Genomic DNA, 22,389 nt, shown 5'->3' on the forward strand with positions numbered 1-22,389 from the left:
ATTTCCTGTTTTATACCACTTTATTCAAACCTGAGCACCTCAATATAAAACTAAACACTGGTGAACTGTCATTTTCCTTGCTAAGCCCAAATTACTGCAAATTTACAATCTGCACATGTAAGTTTCTGCTAGCAGTTCAACATTTAAATAGATTAAATCATCTTTTCTGACACTTGGTAGATTTCATATAATGAAAATAACTAAAGAATTAGTGCAATATACTGGACAGGTCAAAATAAAATGGACTTTGGAAAACAAAGTTGCAGAGTTCATTACAGACAGACAGTAGTACTTATGTTACAGGTACAGGAGCATCATTTATTACTGTTCTAGCCATGAAGGAAGAACTTAATCCCCTCAAGTCCTGGGGGAAAGAAATGTTAGCTCTTTAAAGTAACTGTACATATTGTATGCTTTTAAGCAACTCTTAAATAGTACAGAGTATTAAACAGATGTAGACTACAATGCAGTACCCTATTTACAGTACATTAATATTCCAATTTAAAATCAAGTTGAATGTACATAATTGTTAGTGCACTGACTGATTTTACATTTAGGGGGACATAACTGTTTTGGTCAACAGTGATTAAAAACAAATCAGACTCCTTTTTTGTTTTACTTGGATAGCTCCCAGTAGCTTGTGAAAAATTTGTGTTACATTAGTAGTTGAATTCATTGGTTGTGCTATTTTATAAACAAAAAATAACTGAATTAAACTTGATTTTATCACTTGAAGCTGGGTTGACAAATTTACATACAGCGTAACAACAAAAAACCAATTGTTCTGCAAGCACAGGATCCATAACATTGTTAATGCTGCACATACTTTGCAGTTAAATTATGAAAGTGTGGAATGTATATTTAAATGGTAGATACCCACATAAACAACATTTTGCATAAATACTGTGAATAAGCTTATAGGATCTTCAAAAGGTGTTATAGTTAGTTATTTTTTCCCAGACCACAACTGGATAATCCCAATTCTATTCATTACACTTTAACAGTAACCGATATCCAAAGCTTGAGGAACTAACTAGTTAGCTGTAGATCCATGGAGTAGTTCAGTCTATCCCTAATGACATGTGATACAGTTTATAAACCTTTCAACTGAAGCAAGTCTATTCCGCTTCCTTCCCCCCCTCTTTTGCTGAAACTTTACAGCCAGTGATACATGCATGTTATTAAAAATTAGGACAAAATCATTCTGTATTAGAAACAACTATTTCATAAGTCTCTTCGATTTTGGAAGTTGTACTGGGCCAGGTTAAACACTCCAAATTCCATTGTTATTAACAAGTTAGGAAGCAGAAAATATTCAAGACAGTTTAAAGCAGCTGAAGGTTTAGTTACTACAGCATTGACTCTTAGTTGGTTGTGTTGGTTCAGTAAGATCTACTCCTCTTCCTCTGACCGTGTTGGCCCCTGCATTCTGTGGTTCATTCTTCGGCAACTTTTTAGCTAAAAGGAGAAGGTAATAAAATCAGTACAATCTTTTCAGCATGTTTTTAACCATGTCCAAATCTAATAGACCTGGACAAGTGCGCATATAAAATATATTTTTAAGCACATCTACAAAAATTTATTTTAGCTTTCTTTGTTTTGGATAATCTTTCAGCTTTCAATACCTTGTGCCCTACAATTTGTGTGATTCAGCGCCTAGTTTAGGTGATCTCCAAGAGGTGGAGTTTTATTCCACACGCTGCACATGAAGCAGCTGATCCATAGGTATCTGCATGGATGCCTTCAAAACCAAAAATGTAGGGGATTGAACAAAAATCATGGCATAGCTCTGGCATTTATATTAACCTCTATGTCTTCCCAATATTGTGTTCCCCCCAAAATACTTAAATGTGAGCTGATAATTTTGTACACACCTGTATCAATCTGTACAATTTTACAAGATCTCTTTTGTTCACCCTAGAAGCTCAAATATAACTTTATCACTGCAACAGAATGGCAAGAACCTTGTCTGCCAAATAGAACTCAGGGCTGAGAAGCAATCTTTGTCCACTTTCCATATCATAGTAGTGTTTGTTGAACACAATGAAATGCTATATTTCCTAGAAGTAAAAGTGCTATATACAAACCTGTTTTTAAAGTATGCCTTTCATTAAAGACTTGACTTACCAATTGCCATGAATATTTCATTTACGTTCATTGATGTTTTAGCAGATGTCTCCATGAACAATAAACTGTTGTCATCTGCATAAGACTGTGCTTCCTGTGAATTAAGCATAATTTTTTTTTCATGTGCTTGTGGTTTAAACAACACTTTATTACTACCAGTTGAGGAATAAGTATTCTGCTTCAAGTCAGAATGTTAACATATCTACAGCTACTTAAAAATGCTAACCCCGTTCGTAATTTCAAAATTCACCTGGTGATTGTGAAAGTAGTAATATTTATTGCAGAAAAAAAAAAATCTTGTATCATCTCAGACTAACAAATCCATTCTAGTAGAAGATTCTGTGATCTACTTCAGACCACTTCGTACATTTGATAACGTGTTTGCTAGCCCACAAAAGTCTACATTACAATAACTCTAACATGTACTATTAGACTGGTATTTTCCCCCATTGAAAATTCTGAATCTGAAGTTCTGGGAGAAACGTGGAAATAAAGGAACTGAAAGATGAAAATATCCCTTAATCACTTAAAACTGAAGCAAGGAGTAAAAATTTCTGAGAATTCAGACAAGCTCAAGCAATTAATGCTTAAATGTAGATGTATAAAACTGTGCAAACAAGATTAATGTGAACCATGCAAAACTCTCAAATAAGAATAGAAAATATACACTTACAGTGCAATCCTAAAAAGAGTTATGCCAGTCTAAGCTCACTGATTTCTATAGGCTTAGATTGGAGTAACTCTTCTTAGGATTGCCTGGTAAGTGTAAAGCAAAGTAGGTGTATTTGCAGGTCTCTACCCCTATAGTTTTTATTAGGGAGAAGAAGGCATGACCTACCCAGTGCTACAATATAAGATATAGAAATAGTTACTGTACTGTTGGGTGGATGCTTTAAAATTAGTTTTCTGTGCAAAAAAGTGGGTTTTCACAGAAAAACAAAAAAGGTAAAAGAAACCTGCTTATAAAGAACATAGTACATACCACCCATAGACTACATGCACTTCTATAGCCTTCACAGTCCCTGTCATTTAAAAAAAATCATATTTTAACTACAATGCCTGCAGAAATAAATCTGAAATTGAAGGCCAGAAACAACAGCATCTCCAAGAGGTAAGACAAACCCCAAAATAAAATTTCCTCCACCTAGGATTATTTAATACTGAAGATATATGTGGGAGTGGCTAATTTTATAAGATAATATCATAAAATAAATGCATAATGCTTTACCAGTGTCATGACTTGTCTGCTAGATTCACAAGGGCTGAAAAATGTAATCACATACTGCCAAATGTTCAAATCGGCAATGACCTTGCATCCCTCCATTTAATTGTGTCCTTCAACAACAAGTCACCCAACCTTGCTTTAAGCTGAAGAACAGAAAGTGAAAATAAATCCTAAAGATAGGAGCCGAAGAAGGTTGGACACATTCCAAAGCATATCTATCTGCATATGGAACCTTCTTGGATTTTCACTTCTTGCTGCTTTAAATATTGTTTAAGAGAACTCCTGGAAAACTCCTGATTCAACTGATTCTCTCTTAAGCATTACTACTGCTGCTGAATTGAATCACATTCCTACCAACATTCAAGGAAGCATTTCACCATATAAATCCTGTAAGGTCAACTAGTCTATGAGACAACAAGTCCAAGATCTTTCAGTATGCTTCATAAGTAGAGAAATGATTCCAGGTCTTCCCCAGCCAAGTCCAATCCTTCATCCACTAAAAACTACACTGGCTCAATACTTCACCAAGTAAAATTATCATGCTGCAGAGAATTTATTCCCAAAGTGCCTAAAATTGCTAGATCCAGGGGAGTTGGCCGTGTTAGTCTGTAGTAAAGAGTTTAGTGGCACCTTTAAGACTAACCAACTTTATTGTAGCATAAGCTTTTGAGAACCACAGTTCTCAAAATGATGCATCTGACGAAGAGAACTATGGTTCTCGAAAGCTTATTCTACAATAAAGTTGGCTAGTCTTCAAAGTGCTACTGGACTCTACTAAAATTGCTAGGTGTTTTACCAAAGTTAAAAAAACACTTTGCGTGCAGTCTTATAATTCAACTATAAAATCCATGTGCAATAGCAAATAAAGAGAATGAGTTAATTGGGAAAAGCCAGGAAAAAACAAAAATGTCTTAAGATAACATGTGAATGTTAAAAAGAAAGGCAGGAATAGAATGGCAAGTGGAAGGTCATTCTACTGGCAAGAAGCTGCAACAAAAAGGGGATGCAGCCAAGGAATAGGAGGATGTCTTCTGGCACATTTATGTAGAGCATTCCACATTTCAGGTCTTACCACTAGAACCTGTGGCATTCATCACATATGGGTTGAATATGCTACTCTACTCAAAAGCTCCAGATTACTGCCTATGACATTTGCAACAAATATGAAGATGTGGTGTAAGCAGGCACACAAATAATTCATTCTACTTGTAACATATTTAATCCTCAAGTATAACATTTAAACAAGACCTGCTTCCCAAACACGGTCAGTGCTAGGCCTTATTTTGATGTTCTGTTGTGGGTGTCTTTTTAAGGAAGCAAGCAGGTAAAACACTAATCATAATACAAAACCAAACTGTTTTTCTACCTACAACGAAACAAAATGATTATAGGAGCTGTGATATCTAAAATTTGGGCAAAGATAGAATTTATTATCAAATTTAAAAACTAAAACTTACCTGAAAATCTACAGCCCTTTTGTTAGCTAGATCAGCTTTATTTCCTGCTAAAGCTATTACAATGTTAGGACTTGCTTGCCTCTGAAGTTCTTTTACCCAATTTTTCGCTCTTGCAAAGGATTCCTGTTAACCATTTAAAAATAAAAACAAAACTGATTGAATTGTTTTCAACACCACTAGTTAAAAGTAACTTAACAAGACTTTAGAAGCATTTAACTTACTATGACCCTACACATGTTGTCCAAATTACATTCTAAATTAATGCTTTGTCTACTACACTTATTTTAATTGAATCACTCCAAAATGGTCAATACATTTACTTGGAACAAAATCTCATTTACTTCAACGGAAATAGCTTAAGACTGGAAGTAATTTAAAATCAAGTATTTATCTAGCTTGCAAGCCAGTTACTCTAAACAGATAATTTGCTAATATTTCAGCACAGAAAATAAGATGAACTTAAAGTTGGTAACTCATCGCCTTAACCTAAAACACAAATTTTAAACAATCACCTGAACTTCACTTAAGCTCCCTTTCATTATGAAAGCTGACTAAAACAATCATTTTAGTTTGCGTAACAGGAAACTGGCTTGACTCCAACAAATATCGCAACCAAGACTTGGTCAAAAGCTTAATTTGGGAAGATTTATAAATACTCCAATTAAAAAAAAGTACATGTCAACTTAATCTAATTCATACATTTAGCAGAAAACCGAACTTATTTTAGGAAAAACTTTATATATTTTAAAATAATATTATTTTAAAACTTTGTTTTATACCGCTTTTTCTATGTATACATGTATTTTGTGTATGAAGTAAATTTCAGACATTTATAACGTTCAGGCAACATTAAGCTTAAATGGTATGACAATTATAATATTGTATTTGTCTCCTAAATTTATAGGATGAACTGGGTTCCAAAGAAAATCTCTCAAGCCCTGTGGAGTTACACATTCAGTTGCTTCAAAACATGGAAGCCAATTTCCCTTTGGACAGCTGTCCTAAACCCCAGAAAGCAACCAAAAACACTCTTCTCTCTGCCACCATGGCATGTGATGAATCAACACATTCTTAACACTAAGGAAATAGGGAACACTGCTAGTGGTGCCTTTAAAACCACTGCTCAATCTAGTAGACGATGATTAGGTGGACCATAAATAATGTAAATAAGTAAAATACTTACCTCATTGGTAATATCATATACAACTATAGCTGCCTGAGCTCCTCTATAGTACATTGGTGCCAAACTGTGATACCGTTCTTGACCTGCTGTATCCCAGATTTCAAATTTTACTGTTGTGTCATCAAGACACACAGTCTGTGTTAGAAAAGCAGCTGAAAGGAAAGCAACAGGAATAGTGATTCTGTATGTACTTAGATCAGTATCTTCTGCTGTGAATACACAAAACTTAATGAAAACTTTAAGTTGTGCAAGTTCAAGAGTTCTTACATAATTAAAGGAAAAATAAAAATTAATTTCAGTTAGAACTTCTCAAATACTGAAACAGAGAAACAAAACAGCTTAAAAGTATTATAATCCAAGTGCAAACTCTCATATAGCAGTTTAGTCATTTAATCATGACCAGGAATAGCTGATTTTTTAAAAAAACATGGTAAAATGTTACATTTTTGAGGAATGGATGTTATGTCATGGATTTTTAAAATTAAGCTAATTTCAAATAAAACTGGAAAAATATTGTAAATGATTTGTCTGAACTGTACAAATACAGCCATAGGAAATATTCATGTGTGTAGATGCAAACAACATACTACAAAAATCACTTAATTTTCCTCCTCTTTAGATCAGTGGTTCTGAAAGTGGGTGATACCATCCTCTCGGGGTGAGGGGGGAAATTACCTAGGAGGGTGCTAAGAGGCAAAGGGGTGGCATGGGTGTACTGGAGAGGGGCCCCTCCGAGTGCATTGTTTGCTTACTTATGATTGACTAGGCTAGAGCAAGCACCTTCCTCACTTCATGTTCCTGCCTCTGCATGGTGGTGATACCTGGTGGAAACTACTGGAATTTTTTAGTAAAACACACCAGAGTTCTTGTCAGATCAGTATACCACGTTTTGAGAGACTGTCAAAGTTTGTGTCTTTGTCTTTGTCATTTTTCTAGTTTTTGATGGTCCTTATTAACACAATAGTATTTAATCATTAAATTCTGCATTTCAGAATAGAAAGCAGCAAAAAAAGCATAATTTTGAATATCTGAAGTATGGATTTATACCAGCACCAATTAATTAGACTAAAAAGTTTTGCCTGGATTTTGAATAAATGTGCAATTAATTGTTACTGTTTTAAATTTTATTGTTATTATCTTCATAGTGGGCTGTGCAAATCACTATATTCAGAATATAGGGTTGGGTAGGGTAAGGGGTAGAGATGGGCATGATCCAAAAAATAATCCCGATTTAGCTGATCGTGATTCCGCAGCGGCGCCGAACCCAGGTACCCGAACCTCACCGATCAAGGCCCGTATCCGATACAGAATTGGGAATTGGGAAGGCCGACACGGGAGGCCGCCCCGCGGTTTCCAGCGCTAAAGGAATGGTGGGTGAGGAGGATGGCAGCCGCTGGGCCCGGCAGGCCCATGGAGGCGGCGGTGAGCCGCCTCCCCTCAGGGGGCAGGGGGGTCTGTCCCCACGGGAGTGTGCCGGTACTGTCACGGGGGGGGAAGCACTAGAGTGTGTGATACTGTGTGAGCCCACAGCCAAGGAGGTGCCCACTGAGCTTGGCCCCAGAGCTAGACAGCAGCCCTGGAAGCAGAGGAGATAGCTCCCTATTCCCTATCCGCTGAAGCCCAAAGCTAAAGCTCCCCCCTCTCTCTCTTGTGCTTTCTCTCTCCAAAAGTGGCAAGCGAGAGCTCGCCTCTGTCCCACTCCACCCGCAAGCAGAAAGTGAAACTTTGTTGCGCAGCACATGGCTATTTATAAAGCCTGGGTCTGCTACGCAGGAGGGCTGTGTTTGGCCGTAAGAGCTGCCCCTCAGGCTTTGCGGGATGAGATTCGAGTGCCCATGGCTACAGAAGAACACCCCCTTCCCCCACCCTCCCCTCTCTTCTCCCGAATGGACGAGATGGGCGCGCGCTTTTCTGGCTGCTCCATGGTTGGAAGGAAGCCCTGCTGATCAAGGAAAGCTGGGGTTCCATTCGCATTTCCAGGGCGACAGAAGGAGGGCAAACAGCTCCGGCATTCCCCAGGCTCCGTTTCCACGGGGCTCCGTTCCCTCGGGAACAGATGGCTGGTGCCAGACTGTCTGCAGACTGCAATCCCGAACGTAAACCGATCGATCCGATCGAGACCCGATCGAGCGCCCCACCCGACTGCTGAACCGGGAGCCGTGGACGGAACCGATCAGCCCGGTCCCGATGGCGCAAACGCCAAAATCGGGGCAATTTTCAGACCGTAATTCCGATCGTGCCCATGTCTAGTAAGGAGCACTGGGAATGAGTTTATGGAACCATGGGGTCAATGGCCCAAAAAACTTTGGAAACCACTGCTTTAGATCTACTAATAAACTTGGAATAAAAATAGATTACAGCTATATGCAGGCCATTAGTTTCCATTGAAGGGACAGCCAAATAAAACTGGACTGAACTTTCTTCAATTCTGAGATGCTCTATGGGTTCTTGCAAGGTTTCTACTTCCTAAAACTACATTATGTGCAGTATGGCACCTTTGTAAATGCACACCTAGTTATCAATCAAATAAATATCAAGCATTCCATAGTTATAAACCAAATAAATACCAACCAAATAAATATTAGCCAGATGACAGAGGAGGAAAATTTAAAATTGAACTATGGAGCGACATTTCAATATTTTTCATATGTAAAAAATACACTAATTCTATCTAGCTATTCAAATCTCCCAAAATCATGGATTTAATTTCAAATCAGCGCTGCCTGTTTTCTTTTTGCAACTGATCTTTTGAAATTATACCTGCAGATAAAGACCATTTCTTAACATTCATTTCTTTAGCCTGTGTAGTACAAGCACTCCTGATACACATAACTTTTCTCTTTTTAAAGAAGCTGTATTTCAGATCCACTTCAGGCATAAAAATAATGTTATTATAGTTTAGAATAATATGAACTATATTTTTCCCCTACAAAACAGACTACTGATTTTGATAAGCATTGTTGATTTGGAATTCAAAATATTTACACAAAATTTTTAAAATACATGGTCAATCTTGTCTAGATTTTAGCCTTGTATCTTAAAAAGCACTACTTGTGCGTACAGTCATAAACATCCAATCAGCACAATTAAAATTGTTTAAATCCACAGAATTTATTTGTGTACTGTACTAATGAGTACAAAAGTCAGGCATAAAGAACAATATACATATTAGTATAAACACGACACATCCATAAAATAAAGCTCATTTCAAAAAAATGAACAACAATATACCATGGAAAATGATGAAATAGCATTTGTCCCTTCCTCAGTATTAGCTTTTGTTCACTATTTTGACAGGAGCAAAGAAACTCTTTCAGTGTCATAAATTAATCAAATGAGTCACACTAGACCTTCAAGTATAGGTTCCTTTCTAAGACAGAGGGAAATGTGACACAGGTTTTGCTTATGACATGCGTGGTTAGAGTGTTGGACTAGGATCTGGGAGACCCAGGTTCAAATTCCTACTCTGCCACTGAAATTTGTTGGGTGACCTTGGGCCACTCACACACACTCAGTCTAGCCTACCTCACAGGGCTGTTATGGAAAAAAAACGGAGGAAACAATGTATGCTGCTTTAGCTCCCCATTAAATAAAATTTATTTAATGTTAATACATTAGCCAGTTTGATACAGAGAGCCAGTTTGGTGTAGAGAGCCAGTTTGGTGTCGTAGTTAAGAGTGGCAGGACTCAAATCTGGAGAACCAGATTTGATTCCCCACTCCTCTGCTTGAAGCCAGCTGGGTGACCCTGGGTCAGTCACAGCTCTTCAGAGCTCTTTCAGCCCCACCCACCTCACAGGGTGATTGTTGTGGGGATAATAATGACACACTTTGTAAACCGCTCTGAGTGGGTGTTAATAATAAATCTATCATTATTATTATTACATATTTGTAGGAGGAAATTGTTATGAACAGCATAAAAACAGACTTAAAAATATTTTAGCCCACCAATCAAATTTAATGTCAAAGTTCATAATTTTAAGGCTTAGAATATGAACCCCGGCAGCTCATATTTGCCCATCTTTAATACAAAGTCAAGCACTACAGACCTGAATTCTTCTCTTGCTCAAATGCTAGTGAAAGAGTAACTCATTGTCCCTGCGCCCATGTGCTTTCTTCATCCTTCTCCTTTAAATCTCCATTCTTCCACACAACTCCAATTATTTAGCTGCCATCCCAGCAGCAAACAAGGGGAGAAGGGATAAGACTCTCTCACCTGTGCTGGTCCCCAGGGTGGTATGAACTTAGGAAAACTATTCTGTGCCTCAGTCCTCCATCTACAATATGGAGATATTAGTTTACCTTACAGGACTATTTTAAGGATAAGAGAGCATTTGAAATGTTCTGAATGCTGTCTGAGTTATATAAATGCTAAATATAGGTCTAGAATTGAAGCACAGTGCACCAGGCATTTTGGAGACTGCTAAAACAACATCAGAGGTGCTGGGAGGAGAGGAAACTTCTGTGCTTCTGCCAGCCTCACAGTCACTTGTTGCTTGAGTCAGGCTTTAGTTCAAATCCCTTGTAGGCAAGAAGAATTAGCAGCAATTCCCTGAGTCATTCTTTGTTTAGATCGACATTGATTTTATGGAGTATACATTGTCATAAACCATTGTTTATGGTTTGATTGCTTGTTGTTTTATTGGTTTGATTTACTGATTCGTAAGAATTGCTTGAAAAAAGTTCAATTTTAGCTGCTATTTTATTTTGCCATTATTTTACTACCTTTTAAAGTTTATTTTTAAAGTTTATTTTTGTGCATCTTTTTTTGCACAACACAGCTTGTTACCAAACCCAGTTCCAAATAGTTTGTGCATGTGGATCATCCTAACTAATATTGGCATTGTCGATCAATCAACAGAAACTTTAGTTTATTAATATATCAAATAAATCTTGTAATACAAATTAAATGTTTGTGGTTCTAACACTGCTGCAGGTCTGTTACTGAATTATTCTAATAGTAGTAAGAAATTAGGAATTCAAATAGATGTCAAGCAACACTGTTAATTATTGCCTACAGAACATATTTTTAGACAAATAACATCCAAGCCTCTGAAAAATTAAGACAGCTAAAAGTCCAAGAGGTTTAAAATTATACAAAATTCAATTTTTAATATGACAAATACAATAAAATTCAATTTAGGTTAAAAGGTCCAAATGAGCTACACAATTAGCTCCTAAGAGATTAAAGAAGAAAATGTAAGAATTAAATGTAACAATTAAAAGTTTCCCTATGAAAGATGTTTGCTTGAACATTTAAAGCTGCAGAAATATATTTGACAACAGCAAGACTGACACTCCTGCCATTAAAAGGAGATTTAAAAGATGATAATCTTAGGAATGATTTGGAAAAGGGACAAGCAAGGAGGTAATCAGAGAAATTCAACTTATCGTAAAGCCTCCAAAAAAATTGCATAATGGGTTCTGGCAAGTGAAACCCACAGGAGCAGTCTTTCTGAACTTGTGTAGTGCCAGAGAATCTGCCATATAGCTCAGCAGTGGATGACACATTAAAACATGCAAGGAAAAGCCACAACTCTAGGAAAATACAAGCATGTTCTTTAAAAAGGTGCCTATGAATTGTAGTACTGCCACTTTTATTAGATATTTTAATGAGAACACAATTATACATTCTTTCATCATACACACCTCATGTTATAAATTTTCCACTTTACCAACTATAAGACAATTTAATTTGCTTTTGCAACTTCAATGCTCTTTGCACAAATGCCCATCCCTGCCTGAATTCAAAAGATAGTTCCTATTCTGCCTATTTCTCAGTCACAGAACTCTTTTACGCTAGCAATTATTAACATAACACTATGAACAAGAAATGGCCTCAAGCAAAAGCCAAGCCATTCTCAGTCGCTGGTAGAGATAAGAGTAACATCCACACTTTTAGTGGCAGCCAGTTTAATTTAAGAGGTAGCAAGGATGCCACAACCTGGATAGCTCAAGCTAAGCAGTGTTGGCCTTGGTTAGTAATTGGATGGGAGACCACCAAAAAGGAATAGAGTTGCTATGCAAAGGCAGGTAATGGCAAACCACCCCTTTTAGTCTCTTGCCTTGAAAGCCCCAGCAGGGGTCACCATAATTCAGCTATGATTTGACAGCACTTTCCACCATTAAGATGAGACACCATCAAGTAGAGACACAGGCAGCACATTCTTCCTGCCTTACAGTAGACCTGTTTGCATAGTTGTAAGGAAAAGAAACTGTTGTGAAAGGATTTTTAAGGTTCATGCTATGTAGTTTTTCCTGCAAGCAGACTCTTCTAATCTCCAATATATTCTGCTTGTGTCTCATGAACTGAGCCTTGACTCATGAAAGCTTATTCCGGAATAATTTTGTCAGTCTTTAAGGTGCCACTGGATGAATGTTTTATTCATATTCTAATCACCATCCAGAATCTTGGTATCAGTGTGCTAGTCACTCTCTCTATTTTGGTATTGCATACTACCATCTTCCACCCATCCACTTTTGTCAAACACTTAAATTCTCTTCAAGACAAAGGAAAAATTATAGCCTGACCACCAAAAGCAACAACTCTCAAGTGAACCTCTATGTGCTGAGATAGGGCCCTATGACATTATTCTTTAAACAGGTTAAATATTTTCCTAACATATGAGAACTAGTGGCAACCTATATCTGCAGCAATGAGAAAGAAATAGGAACTTTTAAGCCCTAATGAAAGTCGGAACATGTGTGGATGGGCTCCCAATGGCTTACATGTGGAGGGCTGTACTGTAAGGAAATGGTACAGAGAGATGCTTGATAAAGGGACAGGGGCAGTGGACTAGACTACTGTGTACCTAGTGAGTAGTTCTGTGTCATTTAATATGTTGCATTAAATTACTTATTCTTTGTGGCCTCTTTGTTGCTTATTAAGTTATGTTAAATTGTTATGCTTTGTTTCAGCATTGTTTTTCAATTCTGTATCAGATTCTGCTTGCATTCAAGTTTCTACAATCTATACCGTGGTGGTGGTGGAGTGCCATCAAGTCACAACCAACTTAAGGCAAGCCTTGGTGGGGTTTTCATAGCACGACACAAACAGGTGGTTTGCCATTGCCTGCCTCTGCAACTCTGGTCTTTGTTGGAGGCTTCCCACCCCATCCAATTACTAACCAAGGCCAACCTTGCTTAGCTTCCAAGATCTGACAAGATCAGGCTTGCCTGGGCTATCCAGGTCAGGGCTAATCCATACCCTATTGCATTGTTTCTGAATATGCAATCATATTGATCTACACGGTGTAATTTGTCTTGAGTCTCAATAAGAAAGGAGGACTATAAGTAAATAAATAAATAAATAATTGTGGAAAACACATATTCAAAGCAAATTAGCTGCCTCGATGGAATAATTTATTAGCAACTTGTTAGGAAGAGCTGCCAACAATGTAAAAACATTTGCTCAAATGAACCCAAAAGAGACACCCTTTAAGAGAAGCAAGCTAAAGTGATACATTAAACAGAGATTAATGAAGTTAGGATGTAACATTTGTGACATTAATTTTAGTAACTTCATATTTGTGGGAAAAATAAAGGTTCTTTTTATCCTAAGATATCAGTTTTTGGAAAGCTTAACCCAAATCAACATTTTATATTATGGAATGATACTGTGAATGAGTATGCCAGCTTTTTGAGTTCTACAGAATACATCAGAAAGAATAAGATCTAGGGAACTGCACTATAAAGTACAATAGATTATAAATGCAAATGCCTGCTAGTCATTGTATCATTATATTTATGTATATACAGTATTCTCTCCTTTTTTGATGCAACTCAGATTTGCACTGCCATCTTCTACCAGCAGGACTATTCTATTAAAATTTATAACCTGCCTTTATAAGCAACTCTGAATACACAACACATAGTACAATGCAATATTTACTTTACAAACATAAATATAATAAAAGCTAACACGTTTGGCACTTGCCACAGTAAACAATTCAGAACAGTTATTGCTCTTGGCATCATATTAATACTGATGAAAATACAACTGTATTTTTTTCCTCACCTCCAATTGTACTCTCCTGAAACTCATGAAACTGGCCTTTTACAAAGCGAAGCACCAGACTTGATTTGCCAACAGCAGATTCTCCCAGAAGAACTAACTTGAACTGACATATTTTATTCCCAGCATTGGGCCCATTGGGTCTAGTTGCTCCCCGGTTGGCCATGTCCAAACTAGAAAGGAGTCCCTTGTTTCAGATTCTTAAAATGAAGTTTCCAGGATGTAAACTTCACTGCTTCTTCAACTCAAACCAACCTGGGCCAAAAAACAGTATTCAGGAATTAGATACATGAAGTATAAATGCAGCATTCGTATAGTTTTGATTTTCAAAAAAGCCACTATTACTAAGCTCTGTACAAGTACTTTACACCATTTTATTATACAATAAAATAATACATCTGTGTAAAATCCATCAACATTTAATGGAGTAGTCATTTTTCTAAAATGATCAATTATTTAAGGTACCAGTGTCATAGATCAGTTTCCATAACATGGGTGCTGAACTGCAAATCTTGGTCAAAGAACACATTTGAGAACACATTAAAATTTACTTGATTTTTTATTTAAATAGAAGCCCCCCATAATACAAACATTTTTTTTTACAAATAATGATGCTGGAAGCAGGTAAGAAACAAAACAGCCAGAGAAAGTTGAAGTATGGCACTGGTTATCTAGAGGCTTTCAGTGATTATATTTAAGAATAACATCTGCCAGATTTATCAAGTTCAAATCAGTTGTTTCAATGCAGTTAACACATCTTTTTAACACAAAATTTTAAACATATGAATATATAAATGTGTGCAACAGGTGTGGTTTTTCAAGGAATGTGCAGGGCTGCCTCTGGAAGGAAGGGGCCACACAGAAGACCTTGTGAAGTCTTTTGATTCTTCATCTTTCTTATTAAAGCACATCTACAGATATTTTATATTGAACTTACACATTAATCTTGAAGACTGCATAAAGAGAACAACTTAGTATTAACGGATTTTCATATTTTTGTCAGAAAAAATTATTCTGCTCCTGATTTTGGTTTAATACATGAAACGGTTGTCTGCATTAAGGGTTTTTTTTCACTTTTAAGTATACACTAAATTTTCTTCAATGAAACTTTTTAAAACGAATGATGCAAGTCTCCATATTTCAACACCAACAGAAGTCTAGATTCTGAGCACATGCAAAAGTTGCTGCTTAAATCAGACCATTTGTTCAGAGCTTCCTCCGAACACGTCACTGGATCATCCGCTATTTTCACATCCTGTTCTGTAATCAGTACACTTACTCAGCTCAGCCCCAACCTTTTACATCCACAGTGAAAGGAAATGGATACAATATGGCAAGCATGGGTGTAACAAGACTCCAGTTGTTTCTCCACTTATTGTAATGGCTGCTTACAGCATCTATCCCACATAATGGAGCTTTCACGATGAAACTTACTGAATTGTAGGAAGTTTTCTATATGGAATTTAGACATACTACTACTACTACTACTACTACTACTACTACTACTAGAACAGGAAGGTATTTTAACTGTTATGGATTTCCTATTACTACAAGCTGGAAAACCCTGGTGCCAGGGCCTGCCTGTGTCTATGAATAAGAATTAAGGTATTGGTAAGGATTGCCCCAAAGAGTTTGTCATGGTTCTTAGAAATTGGCTTTTTCCATGTTTGCACTTTAAAAAAAAAAAGGACTGGCACCAGCAAAAATATCCATTCCGCTTCTTCAAATGCTCAAAACAAGCTTGCACAAAGTCTGAAAGAACACTGATCAGCAAACTTTCCTGAGGGGTATAAATCTCATCCTTTACGGTATTCAGCTCCTTGGTCATGGAAGTTCATAGAATCAGCTTACCAGACTACTGAAATGAATGTGTTTTTGTTCCACCAACTCAGCCCAATAAACAACTAACTACAAGACAAAGTCATAGCAGTACACCAGGTAAATGACCATACCACCATCTTGGTGTAATGGAAACAATGTCACATAAGGTCTACTATTACTAAGAAATCTCAGCAAGTGCAAAAAATACTAACACAGACAGCACCTATCCTGACAGGAGTGGATAGCTGAGCCCCGTTACTTCAGAAGTCTGTCTGTATAAGTTTCCTATCCAAGGCACAATTCAGGGTGCCAATTTTGATTATTTACCACCTTTTTATAGCAAAGAAATTACATACAGAAAACGTATTCCAGTGTTCAATAAACAATACCCAATTCCTTAAAAGCTACATGATTAGTGTTCTTTTCCCTCTTCTCTTTTATAAGATAACACTACATTCCACAGACTTTTGTGCCAATCCGTAACAGATAGTGGCTTTTTAAAATTTTCCATTCTGCAGCAATAAACATTCTTGCAGCTGTCAACAGAGCAGTAATCAGTTCTACATCATCAGACCTGATACAGTTTTTAAGAAATCCTGTTACCACCACTTCAGGTACCACTGACACCTCACACCCTGTAATATCTTTAATAACTTCGTGGGCCTGTTCCCAGAAGTGGTCAATTGTCAAACAATCCCAGAATATAAGTAACAATGCTGCCTTTTTTACTTGACCATGGCAACAATTTGCTGTGTCTAAACCATAAGTATATTTCAATTTTAAAGGTGCTGAATACCATCACATTGTACTTTATAACAGCTTTATTTCACATATACATTACAGGAGCAATCTTAAACAAGTCTACTCAGAAGTTTGCTATTTATAATGGGGTCTAGAAGCAGTTTTAGGACTGCAGCCTACGTTATTATTAATCCACATCCAGTCCCATTCTTGCTGTTAAATACGACATCCAATACCCCTATCCCAGTAGATTTTATATTCCTATGTGGATAAAAGTCACGTGGAACATGGTCTGTAGTAAGGAGAGGAATTGAGTAAGACTGTGTGGGAAAGCTGGCAGCATCCAACTCTTGATTTTCAACACTGTAAATGACTTGGTTCCCCAATGTTTTCAGATTGCGTTCTCTTTGTTTAATCATGAGATTATCTGTGCATGAAGTACACTCTTGTGCACACTGTTCAGACAACAAGTTCATACAAAAGCCAATAAAGGGTATTCTCAACAACAAAAATTCCCTCCCAAGGTTTGCCACAGCCTATTTTTGGTTTAGGAAGCGCTATGAAACAAGCCTTGACAAATTTTCTTAGGTTCTAAGAGACAGGATAAACCTTAAGAGCCATACTCATTTTTCAGCAGTCAGGGTTTTGTATTTTAATGACCATAGTTTCTAATTATTGCTCCCTTACAACCTAATCCTAATTTCTTCGTAGTTTTACATAATTTCATTAAAACTATGACAAAAATATTGTAGCATATAAATATAGGGGTAACCCATCAAGGGTCGCAATAAGTCAGCTATGACTTGAGGGTACTCTCCACCAACAACAACCCAACCACATCAAAATACTAACCTCTATCTCTAGGCAAACTTCTCTCTAATTTTGCATAATTCTAGTATTGCTTTAAAAACTCAGTTTAATTGAATACTTGAGCCAGTATAAAAATATAGAGCGCTAATTAATTTATCAATCACAGCTATAAAATTAAATTTACATATAAACCAGCAATTTCATGAACGTTTGTTTTTATGTCATACAATAAAACTGATGCAAAATCATAAATACATTCTAGATTGGATCCAGTCAGCTTTTTTGCTCAATCTTGGCATATTCCCCTCCTTATTACAGTCCTCATTTCACACAGATTTTGTCCATGCAGATTCTATTATCCTAAACATAGGCTTGCAGAGGGAGGGCTGGTCAAAGGGGACCTCTTCCTCTTTTTCAACAATAGAGAAATGTGTTGGATCCAACCCTTTCTACTTCTTCTCTGAATTCCTGTGACAAACAGACTCAAATCCAGTGGCATCTTAGAGACCGACAAGATTTTCAGGATATAAGCTTTTGAGAATTAAAGCTCCCTTAAGGGAGCCACTGGACTCAAATCCCGCTAAAAAAACCCTTAAAACCAGATGCTTGCACTTTAATATTCATTTGATACAGAAAAGGTCTTAAGATATTTCCCATGAATCAGTCCTTGTGTTCTTCACATCTGTAGAACAATCCTGAAATGCTAAGTTTTATTTTCTCAGTAGATTAAAATGGAAAAAGACAATATTTAGCATCTCGCCCTATACACTTCAATAATGGGCATGGTGCAAGTTTTTTACAATTTGTTAGTAACAATGCTCACAATGGTCTCCCCGTAAGATTACAAAAGCATTTATTTCCAAATTCCATATTCTCTCTACAGAAGAACCACCATCACACCAAAAATGAAGACAGAAATATACTATCACTTGAAGGCTTATGCCATTAATGGCTTTGATTACTATAATTTGGCAGTGTGAAAAATTAGGCAAACATATACTGTGCATGAAATAATTTCCAACCTGCTTAGAATTATTCTAAAGAGTGTTCTCTAGAATCCCCACTACAAATGCAGTAAACATCACAGATTTGTCAACCCTCTCTCTTTACTTTTTCATTTATCATTTTATGTTTCAAGGCAAAGCCCGTGGAGCTAGTACAGTGAGGGAGCTAAAAGAATCAATAATGACTGGACGATCCCTGGTTCAGATTTTGCAGCTGCAGTGAACTTAGGAAAGCCATTCTGAGCCTTTCTCCTCCACTGGAAATATAGAGACAATACTAGTCTACCTTACAGGGCTGTTTGATTCAAAATGTTTAAAAATGGTTTCGATTAATTTGAACATCAGGGTTTCACTCAAGGATCATGTACATTACTACCTTAACAGTGCCCTCCTAAGCAGTTTCACTGATTTCAATAAACTTAGAAGGGAGCAACTCTGTTTAGAATGGCACTGCAAATTACACAGAGTCTTGGTCATATTGTTTTCCACTTCTCTGAATACTGTCACATGTAACAATAAGTTATATGATGCTACACATTTGTATGCTTATTTTTCTATGGCCTGTTAAAGAACAAACTTAAACTGGAAATGGAAGAAGAGTTAAACAATTACAGGTAAACTGGATGTGAGCTACAGAGTCCCAGTTATTCATTTTATAGGACATGGAAGTTTTGTAAAACATAAAAGCCCCTTGATTTTTAAAAGTTGTCTGTACAAACATATCAGCATTTTTGCTAGCACTGATTTAAGAAAGTCTGGCATTCATATTGTACTTACAGACTACATTTTAAGAAGTGTTATCATTACCATACTTAAGAATAATAAGAAAACAAAGTACTCATCAGCAATTTAATTTCTTTTACTTGTACTATTTAATCAAACTTTGGACAGAGTCCAAAGTTTTTCAGAGTCCAGTTACAGAAATCAGAATAGTAGGTTCAGGCTACTTTTAATATGAATGGGATAAATCATGGTCAGTAAAGCCATTCAATTCTATGCATATTCAGAAGCTCCACTTAGTTCACTAAAATTTATTTCCAAGAACACACATCAATGCAGTCTTATCCTGATGCACTTCTGTAAGTGCCATTTATCTCAAATTAAATTTAATGCAATGATATGTAGTTGTAAGTCTGACTGAACTCAGTGGAGTTCACTCACAAGCGTCCATACTTGTTTGATACAGGGAACAGTCTACTAGGGACATGTGAATTTCTAGTTTGGTCATTTCTATGTGTGCCAAATCACTTAACAATATCAAATAGTAATTTTATGAGAATTAAAGTCGTACTGACTCACTTCATTATACTATTATTATCTCCACTCATTAGCTTGTACTCATACAAATGATTGTGTGTTCCCAATCCCAACAAGTAAATTATCACACAAGCAACTAGTGAATACTTTACATATAAGTTCTTAGATTTTACTGTTGGTTTTATTTATGTTGGGTTTCAATTAATTGTTTTAATGCTATATTCATTTTAGTAGTATACCACCTTGGCCTGCAGAGTGAAAGTTCCTAATTTAACAAGTAGGGTCCCAGCTCCATTCCTGCTCAGAGAGGGGATAAAGACCTGCTACCCAGGACTGGAAGGTGAGAGGCTACTTACCACCTTGGCCTGCAGATTGTAGGCTTCCCTAAATTTGGTTTCACTAGCCATGGGGGGGGGGGGGCGTGTTGCAGTATTTTCCCCATTCCTCGATTAATTGCTGCTCTTGAGTTTTTTGAATTGGTGGAACAATCTTTTGAGGCTTGAGTGATATCAAGATTGGACTGGGTATCAGTCTGTGTTTTGTAACTGTAGAAGTGTGATTAGTGGAAAACTTGATGTATTTGGATTCTGAGTCATTATTTTAGACTGTTACGGCTTTAAAGTTTATAAATTACTTTGAGCCCTGTGCTCAGGGAAAAAATCAGCATATAAATATTTTTAGTAAATAAAGTCATAATTGTTGGATGCAATTTGATGACAGTATAGATGTGGCATAAATATTTCATATACGTTATCCTTCAAGGAAAATTCAGAGGACTTAACAGAAGGAAAAATTGTTATTGGGGTGGACTTCAATGAAGTGGGAGATCCTAAACTAGATAGAATATCCCACTGCCTGAACTCTAGAATACTCCCAAAGATGGTTTCTTAAAGCTCTACATGGTGCCTTATTGATACATGGGGGATGCTACATCCTACTCTTCAACCTTTGTTTCCTCTTTCTACATAACTTCTATTCCAGGTGTAAAAGATTTATTTTACCTCTAGCAATTTTACTTAATCTGTTAGATGTTAAAGTACATACTGATTGATTCCAGTTATGAACCTCTCATATCACATTAATAATTTCAATACTGACTATTCACACATATAACAGCTTATAAAGGTAATTTCAACTTTAGATGAGTTTTTAAAAAAATAGCAGTGTAGTTTACATGCGTGTTTAAACATTAAAAAAAACAAGGAGAACTTAGCTAGATCTGGGTAAAGATCCACTTAAGCCAACATTGTTTCTCCCACATTGACTGGCCAGATGTTTCATGAAGTCCACCAGCAGGACATGAAAGCAATAATTTTCTCCCTACTGTTTCCCCCAAGAAACTGATGTTCAATAACATACTGACTCTAAACCTAGGTATAAAATAGTGGCCAATCATTGACAGAACTACCATTCATGAACATACTGAAACCCAGAGAAAGACCTTAAAAAATCTAAATGACGTGTCCCTTTGTTTCTTGAGTTTAACTTGTCTTAATTCAGCTGGCAATCATGATTTATAATACAAAATCTGAGGTTCTACTGATTGTTCTAACTTTATATGGAGCTTTAACGATTGTTATAGCAACTACCGCCTCACCAGATAAGTAGGCAATCTGATAAACATGTATTAATGTCACTATATAATCTTATTTTTAAAGGTAATAGCTTCTTCAAGAAATAGATTAGTTTCTTAAACAACTATTACTCATATGTTATACAGAGACAAACCACCATGCTCCTACTCTACTACAAAGGGTTAAGGAACAGTCAGTGAGGATCGAAGATTTCAGTTTATTTTTATAGGATGTGGTGTCCTTATTTACGTTTTTAACTCTTATCCTCACATCATCTCTGACAGCAATTTTAAGCTAAAAGACAGCAAGACCCAAGTGAAGTAATGTTGCCCTCTCTCCGCCTCTAAATCGGTTTAGTGCTCTCACATTCTAGTCTAAATCTATTTCATCGAACTTGACTTTGTTCCTGCCCCTACAAGCGTAGGGCAACCGAAAGTAAATGGGAAAGCTTTCCCCTTTGGTTACTCTGTAAACCGAAATACCGGGCACGGGGGATGGGGTGTCTTTTCACCTGCACTTTTCACTTCCTACTAGATTGCGTGGCATCCCCGTATCACTGAATCTATCTGGAGAGGCTCGCAACTGCCGTCTCACTCCATCCATCCAACTCTTCCATCGGCCTCGCCTCACTGGTTGACACAGGAGTAAGAGGAAGTGGGGAAAATGGGGGCGCCATTTTGAGGGTGGAAGGAACCTGGCTCGCTAAGCGTCCCGCCCCACCACTGGAGGCCCGCAGGCGCAACTGGAGGAAACGGGGAGGCCGGCAGAGTCAGGGGCGTGCGCGCGCCTGCCTAGCCGAGGCCCGGTCAGCCCCTTCCCACACTGTCGCCTCCGGCCTCGACGCGTTACCTGGCTGCGACGGGAAGCGGCGGCCTTTCTACCACTTCAGTCCACCGCCGAAGAGCGAATGACTGACTGAAAGAAGGCCGGCGAGTGTCAGCGCCTAACGACTCGAGCACACAGGGTGAGGGACTGAGGTTCTTCCGCGCTTCACGGTGGGGGGGAGGGGAGCGGCCTCCAACTTCCGTCTCCTCCTCTTTCTCCCGGACCAAAACACAAACACGCCACTTCCTATTGCCACGTCACCACGCCCGCCTTATATCACTTCCGCTTTACGCTGGTCACGTGAATTGCCAGGCCGTTGTAGCCGAAGAGCGCCTCAAGGAAGGGCTGCTGT

General features: G+C 37.4%; 1 protein-coding gene across 1 annotated transcript; it reads right to left on the reverse strand.

Moving 5' to 3' along the window:
- Position 1: 1 nt before the first annotated feature.
- Positions 2-22,318, reverse strand: RAB5A (RAB5A, member RAS oncogene family). Its single transcript, XM_054991389.1, has 6 exons — positions 22,062-22,318; positions 14,009-14,260; positions 5,993-6,144; positions 4,810-4,932; positions 2,128-2,221; positions 2-1,458 (listed from the first exon to the last, which is right to left on the reverse strand). The coding sequence occupies exons 2-6, from the start codon at positions 14,169-14,171 to the stop codon at positions 1,343-1,345; spliced, it is 648 nt and encodes a 215-aa protein (XP_054847364.1). The 5' UTR covers positions 14,172-14,260; positions 22,062-22,318; the 3' UTR covers positions 2-1,342.
- Between the last annotated feature and the right edge of the window lie 71 nt (positions 22,319-22,389).

This window comes from Eublepharis macularius, chromosome 11, assembly GCF_028583425.1.
Source record: "Eublepharis macularius isolate TG4126 chromosome 11, MPM_Emac_v1.0, whole genome shotgun sequence".
In the NCBI taxonomy this organism is placed as follows: Eukaryota; Metazoa; Chordata; class Lepidosauria; order Squamata; family Eublepharidae; genus Eublepharis; species Eublepharis macularius.

Bases quoted from the DNA above. Each gene is read 5' to 3' on its own strand.
- RAB5A (XM_054991389.1), bottom strand. From the start codon at position 14,171: ATGGCCAACCGGGGAGCAACTAGACCCAATGGGCCCAATGCTGGGAAT. The intron at 6,145-14,008 runs GTGAGGAAAAAA...CTTTCCTTTCAG, and splicing joins TCAGGAGAGTACAATTGGAG to CTGCTTTTCTAACACAGACT. The intron at 2,222-4,809 runs GTAAGTTTTAGT...CTTAATTCACAG, and splicing joins AAAGGGCTGTAGATTTTCAG to GAAGCACAGTCTTATGCAGA.